Source organism: Thalassophryne amazonica, chromosome 13, assembly GCF_902500255.1.
Source record: "Thalassophryne amazonica chromosome 13, fThaAma1.1, whole genome shotgun sequence".
NCBI lineage: Eukaryota > Metazoa > Chordata > Actinopteri > Batrachoidiformes > Batrachoididae > Thalassophryne > Thalassophryne amazonica.
Window position 1 is genome coordinate 55798933 of NC_047115.1, and position 26791 is coordinate 55825723.

Here is a 26791-nt window from a genome sequence, read left to right on the forward strand (position 1 = left end):
TCCAGTCGAAGATTCAAGCTTCTCTACTCTTGGAAAATTGGAAAAATCCCTATCTTTAACATCGAACAAATGTTCAAAAATTCATAACTGTCAAAAAAGATCACATTTCTTTCATATTTGAGAGTGTTATGTAGGATGGTATCCTTTAGCAATTGACAAAGTTTGATCCTGATCTGATCCAGATAACAGAGTTTATGGCCATTTAAATTTATCATTGAAAACACCATTTAACGTGTATTTTACATTCTATCTTAATCAAACATGCCCCAATCACTCTCATGTTTGAAAGTGAGGTGCCTGCCTATTTTTGCCTGCCTGTTTGAGCCAGATCTGATCCTGATTGTGGATTCTGTGGACATTTGGAATTAACATTGAAAAGCCCATTTGGTTTACTTTTTCCATTATATCTCAGTCAAAGGTGCCTCAATCACTCTCATTTTTTTTTCTGGTATGGATTTACCTACACCACCAAAATTGGATGGAGGTTCCAATTTTATGCCTGTTTGTGTATCTACCAGTTATCAGTGGGAAAACAAGTGCCAAAAGCAATGATAAATTGTGCACAGCAAAGATAACCAATGTTCTGTGGAAATTGAACAGGACTTTGACTTTGAGAAATTTTTCCAAGGTAAAATTTTGTGGAATTGGAGACTAGTGTTGGCGGAGGTTTGCGCTCTGTAAGCACAGTGTCTGTTTTTTCAAGTTTCCTTGTTCAGTTTAATTACATCTCTGACTTCTGATCACTTAATTGTTGATGTACAATGTGATACATGCTTGTTAAACAAAACTATTTAAGGGCCTGTGGCCCACTCTTGGGCTGTGCTGGAAATTATTAATCTGTCACTAACCTTGAGATCTGTTTCTAATGTTTCTAATCTGCAGTGATTAAACTATTAAGTATTATATTATATATATATAAGTATAAACTATTACTATTAAGAAACATAACCTTGATCCTATTCTACTACAAAATAGGATGGTATCAAAGATATCATTTTTTTTCTAAAATTCTTGAAAATGTGGTTTCACAGCAACGTGTGGACCACTTCACTGAGAATAACCTCCTTGAGCCACTGCAGTCTGCATTTAGAACACATCATTCCACAGAGACAGCACTCACTAAAGTGGTAAATGATCTTCTGCTTGCAATGGATTTTGACACCACTACGGTTCTGGTGCTGTTAGATCTTAGCGCTGTATTTGATACAGCGGATCACTGTATTCTACTTGATAGGTTGGAGAATCATTTTGCAATTACTGGGAATGTCTTTGCACGGTTGACATCCTACCAAGCCAGTCACTTTCACTGTGTTCTATACAACATTACCTCTCACCTTGTTGAAATGAAATACAGGGTTCCACAGGGGTCCATCTTAGGCCCCCTGCTTTTCTTGCTTTATATAGCACCCCTTGGGCACACATTGCAGCATTATGGGATTACTTTTCATTGCTACAGTGAAGACTTACTCAGTTGTACATGCCAATAACTGCTGGTAATCTCATGCACATAAAATCTTTAGAGGATTGCCTTGCATCAGTGAAAAGCTGGATGTCCAACATTTCTTACTTTTAAATTTGGGCAATGTGACCAGCTGACCAACTATGTCGACTTCTGCAGATGGATGTCAGAATGTTTTGGAACTGAAATCTGACACTTTTCGGATGTGCGCCAATTCATAAGTCCGACGCCACTCTGCATGATTCCGGCTGTGTTTGATGGGAGCATTAAGGTTCTGTTACTAACCTATAAAATTATACTGGTAAACATTTTTTTTTTTCCTTTCATGGACTTTGAGAACTGATTTAGAGTAATTTTGGGGTGCTGAATCTGAATCTGAGCTCAGATTTCTTCTATCATATCATTTTTTTTTTTGCAATCTGCATGTTCCTTATTGATGGATTTCACAAAAGTTGCTCATTCACTCACAACTTTGCCATCACTAAACATGTAAAAAGCAAATTCAAAAGCACAGTTTTAAACCAGGTTTGTGACATTGTGAAAGAGAGCCGCAATGTCGTGTTTGCGCCGAAGAGGTGTGCGCAACTGCAGCTTCATTGTTTGATACGAGAAATATATTTTTATATCTCAAAAACTTGATGTGACTGGCAAAAACTAACACTACATTTGGATTCAGCACCCTCAAATTACCCAAAATCCACTGAAAAACTCCATGCAAAAAAAAAAAAAAAAAAAAAATTGTGTTTACCAGCATTATTCAGGGACTAGCACCTCTCTACTTAGCTGATGTAAATACACATTAAGCACCAGGCTGGGCGCTGCATTCTCAGGGCACAGGACTACTTTGTCTCCCTAGCATGAATAAAAAGTTTGCAGGTGACAGAACCTTCTCTTATCATTCACCTGTTCTGTGAAATGATCTCCTTACGGAGATAAAACAGTCAGGTTCTCTAGAGACATTCACGTCCAGACTGAAGACACTTTGTTTCTCCCTCTTGTATGGCTAGCATAACTGGCATAGTATGGAACTATGCTTCTTATTCCTTTAATTCATTTTGTTGTCATCTAAATTCTGGTTGTGTTAGTGAAGCTCAAGGCTAGCTGCCGGCAATCACCTTAGTATTCTCTATGCCCTGGCTGAAGCTGACACAACACACTGCAGTCTGCTTTTAGAATGTACTCCTCCGTGATCACGTAAAGGATGGACACTGGCCCAGCATCCCAGGACGCTGGACGACTCCCAGCTTGTGACGTCAGTGATTTTGTGCTCATCTCAACAATGCACTTTGTTTTTGATGCCATTCTGGTTTTTCCCGTTTCTTCAGCTCAATAAAAACTTTACAAAAACCTTGTAACTGTTAAAATTGTCCAAGCAGTGGGTCATCCCTCTGAGTCTGGTCTATTTGAGGTTTCTTCCCCGACATCATCAGAGAGAGTTTTCCTTACCACTGTTGGTTGTGTGCTTGCTCTAGGGGTTGGTATGGTTAGAGGCAGATTTGGTGTAATTTGGTGCTGTATAAATTAAATAAATTGAATTGAAGCAGAAAGTTTGACCACACTACACTGATTTTGGTATCTGTTCACTGGCTTCCTGACTCTGTGAAGTCAGATTTTAAGTTAGTCTGTTTACTAACCTAAAAAAATTAGTCATGGACTAGCACCTCCCTACTTAGCTGAACTAATTTCACTCTACTTACTGCCCCATTTCTGCCTAATGTTTCTGGTTTTCTTACTAACAGGTTAGGTCTGGGAGCATGTACAATATGGAGTTTCATCAGGAAGGGCATCCAGTGTAAAACGTGCCAAATCAGCATCCAGATCCACCTCGGACCTTCTGTGGTGACCCCAAGTGAAAACAAGGTAGAAGCCAATGGTTGTTAGTGAATCATAAGGTTTGCTCCCGGTGACCACATTTGTACCCTTCCTGCTTCTCTACAGTGGTGGGCAAAGTTCAGCTAATCCGACAGCAGATAATTATCAAAGCTAATGTTTTTGCTAGCAGATTAGCTTTGCAGATAAGTTTCAAAACCATCATTGGACAATTTATATTATATTCCGATAAATTTAGTTCCGATAACTTTCAGTCCGCTAACATTTTATTTATTTATTTTTTTTTGCTGGTAAAGTGAGCAAAGTTTAATGGTCAAAAATGTATGTAAACCCTAAAATCAAACATTTTAGTCCATCTGTTGTGTGTTTATTTATGGCAGACTGGCTGTCGCTTGCTGATGTCGAATTCCACTGAAACTAGTGAAAGATGATGACAGTGTTTGGGTTTTTTGTATTTTATTTATTCATTTTTCATGTGTTCTTTGTGTTTGTGATCCTTGAATTTACCCAGCAGCCCCTGTGGTGCTTAAAGTGAAACTGGTTTATCGGTAGCCAACAGTGTAATCTGATGTGGCAGCGTCAGAATCAATACTGAACGTTATCGGTTATCTGTAATAAAGATACATTCTTTAGCAGTTTATCGGTTTATCATCATAAAAGATAACTTTTCAGTTATCTGATTATTGGTTATTGAAGCTAACTTTTTGGTTAGCTATGCCCACCACTGATTCTCTGTTGATTTATTGTTCAGGAAATGCCTTAGCTACCAGCTAATGCCTTATTAGCTGGTAGCTCTACCAGATTGATTATACTCTGTTTGGGCCTGTCTAGACTGTATAGAGCCACATGTTAAACAATTGGATGGCATGCTACCAGTACCACACAGACAATGTTACGAATCACAGCAATACAGAAGATCATCCCTGGAGAAGATTTGAAGACTCAGATTTCATTGAAACAATGTAATTATTGGCTTTCGTACAACATGGAGATCCACTGTCACAACCCAAAGTGAAAACAAGGAAAGAGCCAAAAGATTTCTTCATGACTTGAAGGAGCCATCTGCACCCTATTCATTTTTTGGCCGTTTTTGTTTTTCTCATCTTCTTTATTGTTAGAATAGCCTAAGCAGTGGGTCACCTCTCTGAGTCTTGTCTGCTTGACGTTTCTTCCTCAAAAACACCAGATGGCATTTATCCTTACCACTGTCACCATGTGCTTGCCCACAGGGTTGCTAAGGTTAGACGTTCCCCATGTGATGTGTGAAACACTATACTGACTGAAATAATAATCCAAAAAATCAAAATGCCTTGAGTGTAACAAGACTAAAACACATTCACTTCTCTTTAAACTAACATTAGACTAAAATTAACAGATATTTAGTCAACTCAAACATGACTTAATAAAAAAAACATGTGAATGACTAAATATGACTTGAAGTAAAAAGGACATTTGGCAAAAGACTAAGACTGAATTAAGAACAGTTGACAATATATTGACACTAATGTATATCAAAACAGAGTGGGATCGGGTTTGCCTAACAATCACACGGCGATCACACTTGCCCAGGTACCCTGCTAAAATTGATATAAATTTTGCTACCTTAATTTTAAAATATTACTTAATCTGAATGAATTATAATTGATTAATTTAAAAAAAATAAAAAATAAAAAATCCCAAATTTTAATAAAGATTATTAGGTGAACACATTTTCAATTTCAGCTGAGTTTGGCAGCAGACAAAGATAGTCTTTACTCAGCAAAGCTCTTTTTAAAACTTTGAAAGTTCTTACCTTCAGTGGAGAATGCAGAAATAATCAAGAATTTTAGTATCAAAATTGAAACATAAGAAGCATCAACAACTTTTCTAAATAACTTATTATTTTTACTATTTTTATCTGAGGCCATCAAAATATGGCCATCAGGTATTGCAAAGGCTTTGCATCCATCCATCTGCTCATCTGTCTGTCCTTCTGTCTGTGCTCAGCATAAGTCCAGTCCTCCTGTCAGAGTCTTCAAATTCACAGGGAACATTTTTGGGACACAGACATTGCACAAGTTCAAAGGTGGCTAACCTTGACCTATTTTAAGAGCAAGTTTAATAGGTTAAAACATCATATTCTGTTTCATATTTTTATGCTATCAATCATAGAAATCCATTTTTTTTGATGGGCGGGGGTGGCAGCCAATCAGAGTGGAGTGGCACTGTGACATCACTGACTTCTCTCTCTCTCTCTCTCTCTCTCTCTCTCTCTCTCTCTCTCTCTCTCTCTCTCTCTCTCTCTCTCTCTCTCTCTCTCTCTCTCTCTCTCTCTCTCTCTCTCTCTCTCTCTCTGGCACTCCCAAACTGCTTTGTTTATGTATAAATATAACATGACTCTAGCTAGAGAGAAATAAACACTTCTAAACCAGAAAATGCTGTTTTTGTAACCAGATAGCACCTCTGAAGTGATTTACAAGATATCTCATTGATGTGAGTGTGGTGATGTCACTGGCTGGTCTAGCTAGCTGCTAACTGTGCTTCGTTTGTCTGTAAAAATAACCTTTTTCTCATATATTATGTAAAAGCTACCCACAAATAAACATTTTTAAATCTGAAAATGTAGTTTATGTAACCTGATAACACCTCTGGAGTGATTTACAAGACATCTCGCAGATGTCAGCATGCACGCTAACTTGCGCTAATGCAAACCTAACTTCTGCTCTTGTCAGAAGCTCATGCATGCCCTACTGCAGATGCCATTAAAACGTAAATAAAATATTGTTTATGATTGAGGTTATCCTGCAACATCAATATAAGCATAAAGAGGTGAAAGTATAATGCTTATTTCCATTGTGGTCCTTCTGAAATAATCACGTGGCAAAATAGAGGGCTTGATTGAAGACAATAGGAACTTAATTTTATATATATATATATATATATATATATATATATATATATATATATATATATATATATATATATATATATATATATGAGACAATGCTCACATGGCCAAGGGTATTTTAGCATTGCTTATTATGTTTTTTTTTACTGATATTTTTAGATTCACGTGTATTGCAACTTCTTGGAACACTCTGAGGGCCAACATATCACCTCTATACAAAACCAAAAACAACAAAAAAAAAGTACTTACCAGATGTAGATCTTTACATTCTGAGTTTGTGCTGCACAGGTTGTTGACACAGTCATCAATATCTTGCTCACATCTCTGCCCCGCAAAACCAGGATTGCAAAGGCAGTAAAAGCCATCTACAACTGAACAAACAGCAGAATCATTTCACTGACTTGCATCATAAATTAATTCATCCAATCTAAGTAGGCCATGCTAATACGTATGTTATACATGAGCATCGTTAAGAGTTAAATATGGAACAGCAGCATAATTTATCACTGTGAATCCATTTTTAATGGCTAAAACCATTGAAGGTGCCTTATGTTCTCTAGCAGTCGGACCTGTTGTTACTTAAATCATGTGATCGCTCACCTCCCTCTGCATCACTCTGAGGGATGCTGATACTCTAACATCTCTAAATGAGCCTGTCTGCCATGGCCATTCACTCCTCTCGTGTCCTATTACTTTTCCTCTTTCCTTCTCTTTACTAATCCTCTTCTCTCAACGAAAGTCTGAAAGCCTTGTAATTTGTTTCCGCACTCACAATGCATTTACGCAATATTGGTTTATGGGGAGAAAAAGAACTGTGACAAAAGGGAGCGAGCCTATTTCAGGACCATACTTTATTCAGATGTAACAAATGTTTGAGTTTCCTTCATCAGAACTTAGATATTCTCATGTCTAATAACCTGTTTTTACCTCTCTTTAAGTATTAATGATGTTAAAGACGGATGCATCATCCTGTTTCTCCAACACAACAACTAGTGAACAGGCAGCCAGTGACAGAGGTAATTGCACTTCTTACAGCAGTAAATTTATTACTTCCCCAGTCAGGGTCCCAGGATTCTTCATTATCCCAAAGATTTACCACGTAATCTATGCTGTCACTCTGTCTTGGTGTGTGTAGCTGCTATTACTCTCATTAAATGCTTTAGGTCCTTTGTGGCAGCAGCATTACTCATCTCAGCCACCGTGGCTATGCAGCGCTCTCCCTGGTGGCTGGCGAGGCTGCTGTTGCTGAGCAGCGGCCAATCAGTTCTGCAGGCTTTCATTGCTATCAGAAAGGTGAACTGGCTGCAATCAACACAGCTGGCCAGGGGCGGCTAAAAAATAAGCCGCACATTAAAAAATTAAATATTAAAAAAAAATTAAAAACGATATTGTGTTGGAAAAAAATGTGACGCTTGGAAGACAGCATGCACTGTTGTAATGTAACAAACTAGAAATACTATATTACTGTACTTAAATAGAATTCTGACGTATCTGTACTTTACTTTATTATTTACATTTTTGGCAACTTTCACTTTTACTCCACTACATTTCCTCTGTAAAATGTATGCTTTTACTCAGATACATTCATCTTCAACATCTTCGTTACTCGTTATTACAACATAAAAGTAGAAGAAATTTGATTGGGCAATGCCTGTTTGCAGAGGTGAAAGCCAGAGCGCAGCACCTTTTACCCCTACTGCTGTAGGGGTGAAAGGTTCCGTGTTTGACATAAAATAATTTTAAAAGACAAAAAATGAAATGAAGTTTGACAGGTTGAATCTACGTCCCCACTGAGGAAGAGGAGACTGTGGAGGGTGAAAACCATCTGCGCTTTGGACACCAAACACGCACACACTGATGCACACGCATACACTAGAGTGCAGTGCACGATCAGAGTTAACATACACGTAAGGGGAAAACTACTGACAAAATCAGCCGGCGTGTCTGTTTCTTTTTTTTTTTGTTATCTTATTTGAAATGTTCACGGAGAAGCAGTGCGTAAAAGTGGTGCTGCGGTTTAGATTCGAGAGCACAAAGAGCGCTGCGTTTGGTTGCTTTGCAGTGGTTGGTGGTGGTGACGCTTGAAAAGGTTTTTTTTTTTTTTTTTTACTTTTCCTTAAATTTTGCACAGGATCCAACATTTGGTTATCAGGACCCAACATTGTGAACAGTTTGAATGACTTTTTTGCAGTGTACAGAGTGAATGTAGTTCTCTACATTCCTGAGACATCTGAACAGTAGGTTAGATAAGGTAAAATCAGTGAACAATACAGAAAATGAAGTGATTTGTCATCCAAGAAATGTTTTGCTTTTGCTAATACTTCTAGATGATTTAGCATATATGTTCTTTGTGTGCAGTTTCCAGAAAATTTTGCCATCTACCATCACTCCAAGGAATTTTGCTTCATATACTCTTTCTATGTTAACATCCTGTATCTTTATCTGTGCCTCATTATTAAGTCTTATTATTATTCGATGATTGCGGCCAAATACCATCAATTTAGTTTTGTTCCAATTTAGTGATTACTTATTCATGTTAAACCATAATTTGATTTTGCCAAATTCTGAAGTGACTGTGTCTAAAAGTTGCTGTAATTTCTGACCAGAAATGAAAATATTTGTGTTGTCTGCAAGTAAAATGAATGTCAGTATTTGCAACATTTGCATAGGTTCATGGATGTAGATGATGAAAACTTTGGGGCCTAACACTGACCCCTGGGGGACACCACAGACAATGTCCAAACTAGACAATGTCCATCTTGATTGATATGCTCACATCTTCACAAATTGCCTCCTGTTCTTGAGGTAACTTCCAACCCAATTCAAAGCTATCCCCCTAATCCCATAAAGTTCCAATTTATGAAGTAACATGTCATGATTTATTCTGTCAAAAGCTTCTTTTTTTAATCAACAGCATATTTCTTCACACAATTTCTATGGAATTTGTGATTTCTTCTGCTCTGTTAAGGCTTGTTGACCGGATTCTTCTGAATCCAAATCAACTGTTAGAAAGTAAAATGTGCTAATCTTTGAAGTTCTAAGTTCTGTTCTTCAAATGTTTTTCTAAAATTTTTGAGAATTGTGGGACAGACAGGTCTATAATTTGTAAAGTGGTGTACATCTCCAGTTTTGTACAACGGAATAACTTTTGCTGTTTTAATGCTATTAGGAAAATGACCACTTTGAAATGAAAGATTTAAAAAGTGTGTTAGTGGTTTAGAAATACCAACAATTACCTTTTTTAATATTTTCATATCTATATTGTTATAATTAGTGGATCATTTATTTTTTGATTTAACAATATCTAAAATTTTCCCTTCTACTACTAGTGTAAGAAAAAGTGTTTGAATTACTTTCTATCAAATCATCATTAGATGTCCACAAGATAGGAATTTCTTCAGCTAACTTAGGCTCATCACTTACAAAAAAAAAAATAATAATAATAATTAAATTTATTGACCACATCAACCATGTTATGAGTAATGCCATCATTTTCTATGAAATACTGAGAATAATTCATCTGTATGGAGTTACTTATGTCCCATATAATATAATATAATATGTCCTATATACCCTTCATGTTATGTGTATAAGGTTCCAATCATTTATAATAATATTATTTTTTTTACAGTTATTTAAAATATTGGTTAGTATATTTTTGTATTTCTTAAATTTGTTTTCAGCATCTGTGGTTTGATGTTGTATGAATTCTCTAAATAGTAACTTTTTCTTTTTGCAGGCATTTTGCAGTCCCTTTGTCATCCACTGATTATCTTTGTACTTTGCACAGTATTAATTAATTGGACAATGTTTATCATATAATACATTAAATATTCTTATTAATTCAACATGCTTTATCAATGTCATTTTCATTATATATTACTTCCCAGTCTTGTGCCAATAAATCATTTAATCATGTAGCTATGGAATCTTCTGTCCTTACTCTTCTGTATTGCAATGTATTATCCTGCTTGTTATTCAAATGGTTACAATTATAGATTATAAAGACTGGAAGGTGGTCACTAAAGTCATTCGCCAGTAATACACTTCCTGTCTGGTTTTCAATATCATTTGTAAATATATTATCAATTAATGTTGCACGATGGGTAGTAATCCTACTGGGTCTTTGTGAGTTTAGTAATCTAACGCGTTAATCTAACGCGTTAATTCAAAATCAGTAACCACATTAAAGTTACTTCTCCAAGTCACTGTGCGTTACTATTATTTTTGTGTTGTGGGTCGATCACAGCTTTAAAACAGGTGTCCTGACGAGATGCAGGGGGAGGTCTGAACTGCCCACTTCACCCAGTTTTAGTGAGCTGCGAACACAGAGCCGCATCCACTGTGCAGATCAGCTACGAGTTGAAGAACAGTTGTCTCTCAAAGCACGGTGACATTCAGAGCTATGGTTTTACAAAGACATTTTTACGCTTTTGTTTTTTCTTTAAAACACTGTGCTGCTGTGTGTGTGTGTGTCCTTGTTAAAAACTGATCTGTGATGCAAAAATACTGAATTTTTTCTCTTTTTTTCACCCAAATCCACCCAAGTCTCTTTCTGAGGACAACATGATGAAAAAAAATACTGATAAAACCTTCTTTCCTGTCAATCTGGTCGTGTTTTCTGCATAAATAAATGTTATCCATTCGTCTGCTCAAACAGCAAACCAGGGGTGAATCCATGCGGGAAGGGAACGTGGGTGGGGGGGAGGCGCAGCTCCCCACAACAGCCCTAGATTAAAAGTCCACTTTTGAAGACATTTTTTCATACCATTACTTCTACTACTACTACTACTACTTAATAATAATAATAATAATAATTTCAACAACTAAAATGCTTAGAAAGAATTTAAATGTTAGAAAAATGTTAGAAAGAAGTAGTTACATTTATAAACAATGTAGGGTATTACCATTACAGTGCTATCAACATTTAAATATGAGGCCAAGAAAGGCGTCATTTTATTTTTCTTTATTAAACAAGTATTTATGTTCACTGAAGTCAAGAAAGGGTGACTATAAAGTGAGTACTGGCGGCAGCTGCTGAAAGTAACTAAAAAAGTAACTATTAATATACCTTAGTTACTTTTAAAACTGAGTAATCAGTAAAGTAACTAAGTTACTTTTTCAAGGAGTAATCAGTAATTGGACTACTTCTTCAAAGTAACTGTGGCAACACTGGTAATGTATTAATAAATTATTCAGTCAACTTGTTATTACTTGGATTTAACAAATAAATATTGAAATCACAACAGATGAACAAAACTTTATGTTTTAAGATTGAGACATGTTCCTCCATCCAGTTTTGAAAAGTGTCTGTGTTAGACCCCGGTGTTTTGTGCTCCATCTTCCTTCCACATCTAAAGACAAGCAGGTTTGATGGTTTGGAAATTTTACATTGTTCGTAGGTGTGCGTGTGGGCGTGACTGTGTTTGTTTTTCTATATTTGGCCCTGTGACAGACTGTCCGGGGTGTACCCTGCCTCACTCCCTTTGACTGCTGGGATAGGCTCCAGCCCCCGTGACCCATGACTGGAGTAAGCGGTTGAAGATTAGTGAATGAGTGAGATTTACTCTTAAGTTTACTCCATTTATTATTTTCTTGTTTTTATCATTTCAAGGAAACATCTAACTTGCATACAAACAGTTTGTATACTTTATGTACATGCACCAAGACAAATTTGTTGTACTGTATGTGTGACATAGGGAAATTGTGATTCCGTTTATTCGTACAAAAGCAGTTTGATTAATTAATTTATCTTACAGACGTGTTAAACAACTAACAGTGTATATTGCAGCAGATAATGTCCCAAATCTTCACTTCGGATGGAATGACTCAGTACACTTTTATCAGCTAGAGCAGTGACCCAAATGAAAACCTGCCTGTCAGTCACTAAGCATGCCAAACCAAATTATGACATGTTCACTGCAGCTGTGAATGCCTACTGCCATCTTTAGTGTCTGTATAACAAAGCATTTTGTTGAGGTAGACCGTTTCTTACCATCATAGCAAAAGCCGTGAAAACAGGGGTTGGAGCTGCACTCATCCACATTGATTTCACAGCGGGGGCCCGTAAAGCCCCGGCGGCAGTGACAGCGGAAACCCAAAGGGAAATGGTTCCCATCCAACTCCTCCACACATACTGCTCCATTCTCGCAGGGATTACTGGCTTCACATGGTAGGAACTCACAATTATGACCTGAAGTGAGAGAAGAAAGGAACTGTAGAGCTGGAGATATTAAAGCCTGAATTCATATGACATGTTTTCCTGAGTCAACCGTTCTTATATCATATTATAATGTGTGAGACAAACAGATGGCCAACATTTTCCAGTGAATGTTGACCGAATATTCCACCCACCACCATGTGTTCCCAGCGAATTTCTGTCCAAAAAATGGTGATGTAGTGTAATTGGAAATGAAAGAACTTTCTTTATTTTACATAAACCATATTTGACATTTATGAATAAGTCAGAGTTCATACTGTTGTACAGGTACTGAGGCCCATTGGTGCTGCTGCTTAGCTCCAGATTCTGTTATGTGAAGTGGATGAGAGTCAATAACCCCCTGGATGGGATGGCAATCCAGTGCAAAAAACAAATAACCAATTTGCAAATATAAATATCAATACCAGACATACTGATCACTAGTGGTTTGCTGGCTACTACTGTTTCTCTCCTTCCTATCCTCCATCTAAGCCTCTATCTTGAGTAATGCAACTCCTTGGATTCTAGTGTTATTTAAATAATGTGATGGGTCAAAGTAGGAGACAACTCTATTAGGAAAGAACATATGTACAGTAAAACATTTTTTTTTTTGTTCCGGAAATTCAAAGACAACAGAGGCTGCTGCACATGTAATCTAGGACACATTTTGTGAATATTTCAAGGACTATGACCTCACCACCAGATACAGGTAAGGCAGAAGTTGAGAACCAGTGGTAACTGTGTTCAGTGCTTTGCAATTCAATATATATATATATATATATATTTTTTTTTTTTTTTGACCTGGAAAACCTGAAGACTGCTGGTCTTCCAAAGAGGTCTCCCATTGAAGTACGAAGGCTGGTATCTCACTGGGCTGCGACAGCCTGCGAACGGCATCCCTGAATGAATTTGTGCAGTTCGGCATGAGATTCACAGCCGTTCACTATCCCCTCACCTCAGTCACGGGATGGCGCCCACGCGCCGCTTAATTTTTGAACAAAACAAAGAATTGATAGCAATGCACTAGCACACCAATTTGTCAGGCGGGCATCATGTACCCCTCAGCACGTAGTCTTCACAACTCTAGCCACCCCGCTCTGCAGCCTGCCGGCACTCTTCCGACGTGCATGTACACGCTGGAATGGATGCATGAGTTGCATGAACTTGATTTATTGTGTTTATTTATTTATTTATTTTTCTAAGGAAAGAAGTTGAAATTAAGTTTATTGCTCCTGGTTGCTGCACAACTGAGGTGCACATGCACTTGACTGGAAACATGAGCTGCACTAACGAGATTCATTGCATTTATTGATTTATTTATTTATTCTGAATTTATTTTACTGATGAAAGAAGTGGAAATTCAGTTTAATGATGCTGGGCAGTGGCCACCTGCTGTACACATGTACACGGCATGCTGGACAGATGATGTCAGCACTGTGGCTTTATTCTTTTCCTGATGAAAATTCAGTAAGGTATGTCTTCTATAATACATTCCAATTCTAAGGTAGAACTCTACTAGTGTATACTACAACCCCTGGCAAAAATTGTGGAATCACCGGCCTTGGAGGATGTTCATTCAGTTGTTTAATTTTGTAGAAAAAAGCAGATCACAGACATGACACAAAACTAAAGTCATTTCAAATGGCAACTTTCTGGCTTTAAGAAACACTATAAGAAATCAAGAAAAAAAGATTGTGGCAGTCAGTAACGGTTACTTTTTTAGACCAAGCAAAGGAAAAAAATATGGACTCACTCAATTCTGAGGAATAAATTATGGAATCACCCTGTAAATTTTCATCCCCAAAACTAACACCTGCATGAAATCACATCTGCTCGTTAGTCTGCATCTAAAAAGGAGTGATCACACCTTGGAGAGCTGTTGCACCAAGTGGACTGACATGAATCATGGCTCCAACGCGAGAGATGTCAACTGAAACAAAGGAGAGGATTATCAAACTCTTAAAAGAGGGTAAATCATCACGCAATGTTGCAAAAGATGTTGGTTGTTCACAGTCAGCTGTGTCTAAACTCTGGACCAAATACAAACAACATGGGAAGGTTGTTAAAGGCAACATACTGGTAGATCAAGGAAGACATCAAAGCGTCAAGACAGAAAACTTAAAGCAATATGTCTCAAAATATGAAAATGCACAACAAAACAAATGAGGAACGAATGAGAGGAAACTGGAATCAACGTCTGTGACCGAACTGTACGAAACCGCCTAAAGGAAATGGGATTTACATACAGAAAAGCTAAACAAAAGGCATCATTAAGGCTTAAACAGAAAACAACAAGGTTACAATGGGCTAAGGAAAAGCAATCGTGGACTGTGGATGACTGGATGAAAGTCATATTCAGTGATGAATCTCGGATCTGCATTGGGCAAGGTGATGATGCTGGAACTTTTGTTTGGTGCCGTTCCAATGAGATTTATAAAGATGACTGCCTGAAGAGAACACGTAAATTTCCACAGTCATTGATGTTATGGGGCTGCATGTCAGGTAAAGGCACTGGGGAGATGGCTGTCATTACATCATCAATAAATGCACAAGTTTACGTTGATATTTTGGACACTTTTCTGATGTTTGGGGATGATGAAATCATTTTTCAAGATGATAATGCATCTTGCCATAGAGCAAAAACTGCAAAAACATTCCTTGCAAAAAGACACATAGGGTCAATGTCATGGCATAGGGTCAATGTCAATGAGCAGATCTGATTTGATGCAGGTGTTAATTTGGGGGATGAAAATTTACAGGGTGATTCCATAATTCTTTCCTCAGAATTGAGTGATTCCATATTTTTTTCCTCTGCTTGGTCTAAAAAAGTAACCGTTACTGACTGCCACAATCTTTTTTTCTTGATTTCTTATAGTGTTTCTTAAAGCCAGAAAGTTGCCATTTGAAACTACTTTAGTTTTGTGTCATGTCTGTGATCTGCTTTTTTTTCTACAAAATTAAACAACTGAATGAACATCCTCTGAGGCCGGTGATTCCAAAATTTTTGCCAGGGGTTGTAAGGTATATCTAAATATCTAAAAAAAAAGAAGAGTAGACTAGAAGAGTAGAGTAGAGCCACTTAGGTGCCTGGTCTTGAGAACCAGGAATGGTAGGTTGAAAAGCTTTTTTATCCCATGGGAACACTCCCTACCCACCTAAGCGGCTCAAGAAAATGGACATCATGTATTTAAGTGATATTTACACAATAAGGGTAATAAACAACATATACATGAAATATAGTTACTACATAATATGAGTAGGCTTCTAAAACCTAAATATTAATACAGGAGAAGATTGTAGTATTATGTATACCTAGTCTGTACACTAGTAGTAAAATTATAGCTAGTAGGCTAAGCTATACATATGGTTATTTTACTATAGAAACAAAAGCTATGATGTAATATGTTTTAGGTATTTATCTAAATTTCACCCTGCTAGCTTACTATAGGAAGACAAAATACATATTCTATATGTTATCGAATGGAAACCCTAAACTTAGATACTATATGTACTTTCACTTATTTCATGTACTTTCACTTATTTCAAAACTTAGAGGCAAGATAATTCAGAAAAGAAACTTTTACATTTCACACCCCAGCCAGATAAGTGTTTGAGACAGGAGCTGCATGAGTGTGTGTGAGAGGTGGAGGTGGAATCTCCACCATTGTTGTTACTGGGTGTGCACACACCCACATCTTATTGTTTCTGCTCCTCGCCAGCAGTACCAGATCCGACATTCGGAGACGGTGGCCACCTGGGGACTCGGGACTTGGCGGCTCCAGTATTCTCCAGGTTCGGTGGCGGAGGAAACGTGTGGTTCCGGTTCTTCTCAGGACAGACGTCTTCTATCCTCGAGCCTGCCCACACATCACCTTTGTGGATTGACTGTTTGCAAAATTCTGTATTCCTCTGTATTGTGGTTGTGCTCATTCACAACAGTAAAGTGTTCATATTCGACTCTTTCATTGTCCGTTCATTTACGCCCCCTGTTGTGGGTCCGTGTCACTACACTTTCCCAACAGTTACACCAATTTAAAATAATGAACTAAAGTGCACCTGCAGCTTTTATCACTTTATATGCAAGCTGAAAATTACAAGTCTTTTTCAGTAAAATGAACAATTCAGACAAAGGAACGTGTCAACATCTTTGTGTTCTTGTCATACTTGATGCACACATCTGTTTCAGGAAATCATTCAAGCACAAATGAAGGCATGAACTCCAATGAAAGACAGTGTTTCTGTACAAGCCATGTAATAGATTAATTACGCCCGATAGTGCATGCCAAAAGGACAAATCAAACATAAAACAGCACACAACAAAAGTGAGATATTTATGGGCTCAAGTAAAGCTTGGAGACCAGTGGCTTTGTGTACAAAGACGTGTGTGGATTTCCTACTGAAACATGGCTACTCCAAAACCTAGAAACTGGTGTAAGCACAAAAATATTCAGATGTATCAAAGTGTGTATACGCATGGATCAAAGTACATTCCTTTTCTACATTCCAATCAACGTGGAAATGAGAGCACCTGCAGAAGTACAAACTCCTCCCTGTCCACTCTGAATATGCAAATTGATTTAAATAGTTTGGTCGTATCATGTTGACGGTACCATAAGTGTGAAGTGCACTGTTTGATAACGTCTGCCATTGTCTGCGTTGTCACGTGTAAAAATTAAAGAATTTGTAGAGGCAGAGTGCAGAAAAGACTAAAGCTGTGGCTCAGTCTTCTTTGTCCCATGCAACTTGCTACAATGTGAAATGAACAGGACATAAGCGCACATGTGTGTGTGAGGCTGTATAAATGCTGAGGCTTAGAGCAGTGCACACACACTGAAATAAGAAAAAAAAAAAGGTCAGACAGAGGATTTCAAAGGAGGGTACAGAGTGGAGGAATTCACTCCCTTCAACAAAAAAGTGACCGCGATAGTGGGTGACAGAGCTCTCATTGGAGTGGTGGAAGCGCATGAAGGTGACACAGATAATCCCATAAATGTTGAACTGGTTATTCAATTGGCTACCACACCAGCTACTGACGTCCGCGTCCGAGTCTCAACTGCCCCCTCCACTACTGTGCAAGTGCAGGAATGGAGTGCATTGCACCGCCTCTCTTGGTCGGTCATAGGGTTCATTCTGTAGCTCTAGTTTCACCAGCAAAACACAAAGCAAATACAAATAAATAAATAAAAAATATATATTTGAATGCGCACATGCCCAAATATGCCCATGCTGGTTACATTCAGGACAGTTAAATGAATAAACTAAGCAGCTACCCATCACGTACTGTGCCAGCCCCTAGCCTGTTCCCAACCCAACCCATGGCATTTACGCACCACATATGATTTGTACACTGATGTAATGAAATTGTTTCCTAATAACAAAAACAAATTCATCATGTGATGGTGCCTTTATACCAATATATGACTGCATCCCACACAGCTGGCATGGCTCAGCTCAAGGTTGACTGGGACACTCCTGACTGACTCACGCTGGAATGCCCCTGTTGCCAGGAGGTCTAACATAGTCAGCAACTGTGTGGACACAGACAACCCCTGGCTTCTCACCATATTGTGCTCTGGGCCAGCCACAGTTCTGCGCACATCTCCAGTAACAGTGGCCTTGGTAACTGGAATCGGCTTATGAGCCTATTGTCATTTGCAAGTAAATCCTCGTATTCCCTAAATACACACTCACCTCAGCTTGCACCATTTGCAAGGCCCTCTAACAACACTAATGCAGCCATTTTCCTCATTACTTTGCACATGCTTTTATATCCACCGATATAATTGCAAACACATGGATGTGTCAATTGTTCTTAACTGTGTCTCTGGTGTGCACATCATTCTGATGACATCAAGTTTCATGTTGACTATGAAATATTTTTTTAACCACAAACAGGGAAGCAGGCAGACATGCAGGCAGGCACTGTGCACTTTCATGAGGGTGCTATCATTAAAAATCCTACCAGATCTTGCTGAACAACACAAAGTATTTTAAAATGTCCATATACACCGCATGTGACAATCATGTGTAATTTTAGCTAGTGAACCTTGTCAGCTACATGCATCACTTCTTTCTCACCAGTCATCTTTGTTACATTGGATTCGATGCCCATCTTCGGTAAATTCAATTTATTTCCTTTATATTCAATTTATTTCCTTTATATAGCGCCAAATCACAACAGAGTTGCCTCAAGGCGCTTCACACAGGTAAGGTCTAACCTTACCAACCCCCAGAGCAACAGTGGTAAGGAAAAACTCCCTCTGAGGAAGAAACCTCAAGCAAACCAGACTCAAAGGGGTGACCCTCTACTTGGGCCATGCTACAAACATAAATTACAGAAATAATTCACAGAACAATTCACGGATGAATATTCACGGTAAAGAAAATCTTGAAATCAACTACATTTTGGTAACTGACTTCAATGGTATTTGGTTGCTTTGCTGTGGACATTCAGGCAAGCAGATCCTCCTCCTTACCACCATATTCTGTGATAAAAAAAAAAAAAATCCTTAAAAACACCAGTAGTCACTGTCCACCTTTTAACATCACCCAACATAATTTCTGGCTCTTCCATTTTCCCTGGATTCAACTGTTTCACCAAAAACACAAATGTTAAAATCTGTCTACTGGCTTCCTGCTATACGAACTGTGAAAACATGGAGTGCCACCACTTCAGGGTCGGATTTCCTCATATCATGGCATGTGCAAATAAAGTGAATTTTCTTATTCATTGTGACTTAGAGTATGTGTGTTTCCACAAACCTACTCAACACCAAGTCCACGCACACATTGAACAGAGTAGGAGCTAGGATACATGCCTGACAAAAGCCAGTTTTCACTGGATAAAAGCTCAGAGTCTATACCTCCACTCTGGACAGCACTCACTGTATCTGTGTATAAGGTGGGTATGATGTCAAGCAACTTCTTGGGAACCCCAGGAATTCACTGCATGTTCCAGAGAGCAGCTCAATCAACTGAATCAAATTAAACTAGGCTGTTGATATTCACACTTGTGCTCTATGAGTACTTGCAGAGATGGAATGTGGTCAGTATTTGACTTTTTATGGATGAAGCTGGACTGCTCCAGTCACTGAGCATTAAGTAGTTGAAGCTAAATCTAATTAAAAATAAGCCTTGTTAGAACCTTCCCTGGCACAGATAGCAATGCAATGCCCGTATAGTTGTTACAATCCATGTTACCACCCTTTCCTTTCCAGACTGGGACAATCTGGAAGATATCCTTTCTTCCAGTGTGTCAGGATGATATCTGCGTCCAAAACTGACACAAATATTGTTTGCAATGCGCAGAGAACAGCATCTCCACTTGCATAGAGTAGCAAAATGTAAGTGCCAAAGGTGCACAGAGCTTTCCCTGCTCTCACCCGTTTCACATCCTTTGCAACCTCACCAACATTTTTTAGAACCCAGGCACTGGAGATGTCTTCCATCCCATCATGTTCAAAGTAGCCGGCCTGTAGTGGCAGTATTTAATCATTTAATTTAATTAAATTTAGAAAATGCTAATTTCAGCCATGGTGACTTAACAGAAGTTTGGAGATGGGGCACATGATGCGTTTTTTGGATTTTGTATGAGCAGATGAGTAATGTGGCATACTTTGCCAAAAAATAAAATAAAATAAAATAAAAAATAAATACATAAATGGTGCACATTTGAATTTTGGTCATAGTTGAGTCCTTTCTGACAGGCACCATACATTGCCGGTGTTTTGGAAGGGGATACCCAAACTAAATTTCTTTAGTATCCCTAAGGTAACACAAAATCACTTTCAAACCTTTTTCCCTGTGAAAGTGTCACAGAACAACACAACCCAGCAGTGGAAAGTTTTGGCTTCATTGAGCTAAAGTCCTATCATGTGTTGGTCTAAACAGGTGATTCCAGTGATTAGCTCATCTACCTGCCTACAAATTGAACTAATTATAATAAGCTGGTTTAGTGGGTGGATGGAATAAATATGTGGTAGGACCTTTACTCACTGAAGCCAGGATTTTCCACTTCTGGTAGAAGCCATATATTTTTATGTTTGAGTGAGTAATTTGTCATTGGAAACATGAAGGAAAATATTATATCTTTGAAGCTATAAGTAGTAATAGAAGCATGGCATGAAATATGGAGAGTTCACCCTTACTGTTAGTTACCACACAGATTCAGACTAAATCCACACCAAGCATCAACTCCGTGGCTGTGTGCCACATGTAAGATACCTTGGACAGTGAAACTTTCCTTGGCTAAGGATATCTTTTAGTGGTGATGGTAGGATTTCTTGGCAAAAGCTGGCCATTAATTTTGCATGGCTGTATATAATACGGGTGGGCCTGATGCATGTAGCATACTTTGTGCAAAATTAATGCCCATCACACTTGGCCACTTGTTTTGCAGAGTCACTTATATACAGTAGTGTTCAGAATAATAGTAGTGCTATGTGACTAAAAAGATTAATCCAGGTTTTGAGTATATTTCTTATTGTTACATGGGAAACAAGGTACAGTAGATTCAGTAGATTCTCAAAATCAAACAAGACCAAGAATTCACGATATGCACACTCTTAAGGCTATGAAACTGGGCTATTAGTAAAAAAAGTAGAAAAGGGGGTGTTCACAGTAACAGTAGTGTGGGCATTCAGTCAGTGAGTTTGTCAATTTTGTGGAAAACAACAGGTGTGAATCAGGTGTCCCCTATTTAAGGATGAAGCCAGCACCTGTTGAACATGCTTTTCTCTTTGAAAGCCTGGGGAAAATGGGACATTCAAGACATTGCTCAGAAGAACAGCGCGCAGTTTGATTAAAAAGTTGATTGAGCAGAAGGGAAAACTTATACGCAGGTGCAAAAAATTATAAGCTGTTCATCTACAATGATCTCCAGTGCTTTAAAATGGACAAAAAACACGTGGAAGAAAACAGAAAACAACCATCAAAATGGATAGAAGAATAACCAGAATGGCAAAGGCTCACCCACTGATCAGCTCCAGGATGATCAAAGACAGTTTGGAGTTACTGTAAGTGCTGTGACAGTTAGAAGATGCCTGTGTGAAGCTAATTTATTTGCAAGAATCCCCCGCAAAGTTCCTCTGTTAAATAAAAGACGTTGTAGAAGAGGTTACAATTTGCCAAGAACCATCAACTGGCCCTAAAGAGATATGGAGGAATATTTTGTGGACTGATGAGAGTAAAACTGTTCTTTTTGGGTCCAAGGGCCGCAGACAGTTTGTGAGACGACCCCCAAACTCTGAATTCAAGCCACAGTTCACAGTAAAGACAGTGTAGCATGGTGGTGCAAGCATCATGATATGGGCATGTTTCTCCTACTATGGTGTTGGGCCTATATATTGCATACCAGGTATCATAGATCAGTTTGGATATGTCAAAATATTTGAAGAGGTCATGTTGCCTTATGCTGAAGAGGACATGCCCTTGAAATGGGTGTTTCAACAAGACAATGACCCCAAACACACTATCAAACGAGCAAAATCTTGGTTCCAAACCAACAAAATTAATGCCTCGCAGATGTGAAGAAATCATGAAAAACTGTGGTTATACAACTAAATACTAGTTTAGTGATTCACAGGATTGCAAAATGCAGTTTGAACATAATAGTTTTGAGTTTGTAGCGTCAACAGCAGATGCTACTATTATTGTGAACACCCCCTTTTCTACTTTTTTTTTACTAATAGCCCAATTTCATAGCCTTAAGAGTGTGCATATCATGAATGCTTGGTCTTGTTGGATTTGTGAGAATCTACTGAATATACTGGTACCTTGTTTCCCATGTAACAATAAGAAATATACTCAAAACCTGGATTAATCTTTTTAGTCACATAGCACTACTATTATTCTGAACACTACTGTACAGCAGAACACTGGATAACTTTAAAATCCATTAACTATGAAGTCAATTTTAAAGTTTTTAAAGTGACTTCTGTCTGAAGAGGTTTGTTCTGTGAACTCTGCCATAGCTGGTCCCAAACCTGAATGATTAAGGAGGAGGGATAATTGTCATAACTGGCAACTCAAGCTTTTAGACTCCTTTGCTGGAAGTCTAGACAGAAGCACAATACATAAAGCTCAGAAGTGTGATGTCACATATCCACAATAACTCTCAAGTTGGTTCAACATCATCATCAAAATAGCTGTTTTTTTGTCTTTGAAGATCAATCTGAGTGCAACATGTTGACTTTCTTCATCCTCATCTATAGCGATGATGGCTTAAAGAAGATGAGTTATTTATACATATTTAATGAATTATCAGTTAGGTGATAGAACATCAACTTAGTTCACAATCAGAGCAGTAACAAATGTCACTGCTATTCATAAAGCAACATAACACTGTAAAAATAATATAACATTGCATAGTCAGATGCAGGCCAACGATGAAAGTCATTAACTATGTGGGTTGGGAAGATGACAGTGCCTGCAAAGATATAGCAGGATGTGGATCAGCAACAGTTTCCACAACTTTGTAACATCCCTTTCACACCTTGATGATTTAGCCAGCATATGCCAAGTGTATTAAAAATGCTGGAATATGTCTAATAAGTTATGGGCAAGTAAGAAAAGATCTTGTTGAAGCTCACTATTATAGTTCAAAATACGGCAAGTACGTTGAAAAATTTTGGGCATGCACAATATTTTCAATGTGTTTTCAGTGTGTGGTTTATATGTCCTGCATACATGGGCCGTAAGTTGTAGGTAAGTTATGCGATTGTTGACGCATGTTTCTTGCAAAGTACTCATAAGTCAAACTATGCCCATTGATGCTGTCCATTAACTGGCTCAACAACTGACAGCTGCAGTCCTCATGCAACAGACCGTTCAATATTAAAACCATTCACACACAGAGTAAATACAAAGTCTTAATCTTACCTGTTCATTTCAGTCAGATTCATCATCACAGCCTGATGAAAACATATCCACAAAGTGTCCTGATTTTGGAAAATGATGTCTGAAAATATTTTAATTCCTTGTTGTCACTGAAGAAATGTAGAGTTTTTAACTTTCACGTTTCATGCTACCTCACGCAATTCCTTGCAGTTCATCTGGAAAATTATACAACTTTCCACATGATCAGATTTGTGGTGATTTTATGCTCACTGTAGCCATTTTGACTGATTGGAAAAGTAGGACACTGATGAGGACATTGTGACAGCATTATTTTTTTTCACCAACCAACCATTTGTGTAGAAGTACCCAAGCAACTGTCAAAGGGCTGTGACATAATCACACTCAGTGCTCTAAAGCAGCATATAGATACAACAAGGGAGTTACCCTGATGTGAAATGCATCATCAACCCCCAAAAGATGGGAAAAATCTGTAAAAGGCACAGTCAGTTCATCAGAGGTTACTAAAGAAGAGAGTTGCAACAATCTGTTTTGAATTTTGTACCCATGACAGGGAAACTTAATGAACTGGTGGAGGTAATGAAAAGGATGCAGGTATCCATAAGAGCAGGAGACAAAATGGAAGTGACAAAGTACACAATAGATTAAAACCAGACAGTAAAAGAATAGGTAAATGCAAAAAGAACAATCCCAATGATGACTGTGATCAACGAGACAAAGGTACTGTTTAGAGGTAGATGGTATCGTTCCTGTCATCACTCATTGAATATACTGTTAAAAGCACTGCACTAAGACTTGTGCCTCTGCTGCCCAAATTATTTTTTGATCTTGCATTATCCAATGTTATGTTGTCTTCGCTGTGAAGCATTCCATTCAATCAGAGCACAAATGCAGAGAAAGAAGATGACATGTTAAATCGAAAATGACAAAGAATTTCTCTCTGCTTTGGACACATTTTGTTTCTCAGATGTACAATCTTTAACTGAGAAGATGGATGAGGTGCTGATTGGGGCTAAAAATAATCTAACCCACACCAAGGCTTTCTTCTTTTGTAAGACGTAGCATAGAACTGGCAGTGAAAATAAATCTGTTGTGAAAGTGTAGGAACACGGACCCACAACAGGGGGCGCAATGAACGGACAATGGAGAAGGTAAATAACAAGGTTTACTATTGTGAAACGAGCACAATAAATACAACAATCACAATTTTGGGGTCGAATCCGCTGGTGTCGTGTGGGCAGGCTCGAAGGTAGGAGACGTCCGTCTCAGTCGAACCGGAACCACCAGATCTCCTCTGCCACCGAACCCTGGAAATACTGGAACCGCCAAGTCCCGAATTCCCAGGTGGCCACTGCCTCCGCTGTCGGATCCGGTACTGCTGGCGGGGGGAGAGCAACAACACACAGGTGTGGATGCGACCGCACCCAGTAACGGAGAGGGGAGAAGCCGCCTCCACCTCTTGTCAAAGTACAGCAGGAAGGTGAGTACTTATCCAAGCAATGAAGCTATCAGTAGTCAACAGTCCTGAAAAGGTTTAAGAAGTTTAGCTGGTTGTTCAGAATATAAATGCAGAGAATATTACCTCAGTCTTAGGCGATATCTCGGCACTGAGGTGGAGACGCCGTCCTCCTGATATACCTCTGTGCTGAGTGGAACAGCTGTGTCTGGTGATGGGTGACAGCTGTCACCCAGGCTACTCCCATAAGGCGGCAGCGCCCTCTGGTGCCTGGAGCCCGCACTCCAGGCAGGGCGCCCTCTGGTGGTGGTGGGCCAGCAGTACCTCCTCTTCAGCGGCCCACACAACAAAATCTCCAACTACAAAGAGATTTGTGGCAGACAGAGACTCAGCAATGAGTGGCTGCTGTTGTGATGTGGGTGTACATGGATTGTACTGTTGGCATTTAAATGTTCACCATGAATGTAACTCCCAGTGTGTTTCAAATAAGGGGAAATGTAGGATTCAGGGATTTATGCCTTTTAACTTGTAGCTAAAGGCTATCAGTTTCCACTATTCAGCACTTGGCATACATTCCAGCAGTTTGGAACGCACAGCCTTGTGTACTATGCACAATGTTTGTATCTTAATAGGGACTTTAAAAACAAATGTGAATGGAAATGGCAGTCCACATTTTTTAATTTATTTTTATTTCCTTCAGGCATAAATGAACAAAGCCACTTTTTGGTTTCATAAATAATGGAAATCGTGTCTTGAATGAGTGTGAATGTTTATCTGTCTATATGTGTCAGCTTTGCTATATAGAGTGGTGGTCTGTCCATGGTGTACCAAGATTGTCAGTTGTCAGCTGGATGTTTTGACCTTTTTTCCCTTTCAATAGGAGAATTAAGCAATTCTGTTTTTAAGTTGATGTACTCATTTTCTTAGTTATGGGGCTACGGTCATTTCTGGGAGCTTATGGGGGCATGAGGTCATTGGAGGTGTTTGGTGATGCCAATACATTTGCAGGAGAATAAAAGTCCAAGTCTTTAAAGTCCTGGTGCTTCCTGCCTTACTGCATGGTGATGAGGACGCCAACCAGTGACCTAAGATGACAACTGGATATATTTGGCACTGTATACCTTCATATATTCCTTGGGTACCACTGGAATGACTTTGTATCAAAGGAATGATTACATTGGGAGACACAGATGAGGAGCAACTGTTACAATCAGAGCAAAATCAGAGTCAAATAGAACCCCAGTCGCAGACAGCCATGGCACAGGAGGATGTGTTACAAAAAATCCAAGGTGCTTTAATTATCCAAAAGAGTGAGCAAAAATAAAACAGACAGGTGCAGGAATTTGAGTACAGCAAAAAGTCCAACACAAAAACACAAAGCGGGGAACAACCGGGAAGTGCGATGGTGAAGACAGAACTAATGACAGCTGGAGAACTGGGTGGGTGATAAAATAACAGGGACACTTACAATACAGGGAGACCACAAGAACAGAATTTCACCAAACATCACAAAGCCTTACGTTAAAGCCTGGTTCACATGACAGGATTTTAAAATTATCTTTAGGTTTCCTAAACCTGAGAGACCACACATGTGGAGATAAAAAAATCATAGATCTAACAGGTTTGGTCATACAGTGTGTGGTGTTCAGCCACATGGTAAGAACAACACCACCACACACGAACAGATTTCACACACGAACATTCCCAGGTCAGACAGGAAATCTCGCAAAATCTCTCGAGATTAAACGTGACTTCAGAGTAAACAAATGGAGATACTTTGTGAAGTATTTAAAACAGAGGGGAAAAAAACAATACAAAAGAAAAAGAAAAGGTGTTCTTTAAAGGAGTGGAGACAGCGTGACCACCGGACTTTCTGGTAAGTCAGAACAGCTGTTTTGATTTTAATTTCTGCTCCGTGCATCTGTCACCTCGCTTTCTGATTGGCTGCATGTCACATTCAGCAGACTGCATGCTCATTTGTGGCTGGAGGACACAACACACGCTGCGATATTGGACCAAGACAATCCAACATGTTGAATATCCCCGATTTGCGATTGAAGCGCTCCTGACGTCCTTCTGAGCAGATCAGAGCGCTCTTAACACACC

General features: G+C 38.7%; 1 protein-coding gene across 1 annotated transcript in view; it reads right to left on the minus strand.

Annotated features, from left to right (window-relative positions):
* Positions 1-26791, minus strand: part of LOC117522958 (protein eyes shut homolog) — a 159987-nt gene that overhangs the window by 90541 nt on the left and 42655 nt on the right. Inside the window, exons 4-5 of the mRNA XM_034184378.1 lie at positions 12172-12369; positions 6426-6547 (exon numbers count right to left, since the gene is read on the minus strand). Coding sequence (XP_034040269.1) covers positions 6426-6547; positions 12172-12369 — 320 coding nt within the window. The remainder of the gene's footprint in view (positions 1-6425; positions 6548-12171; positions 12370-26791) is intronic.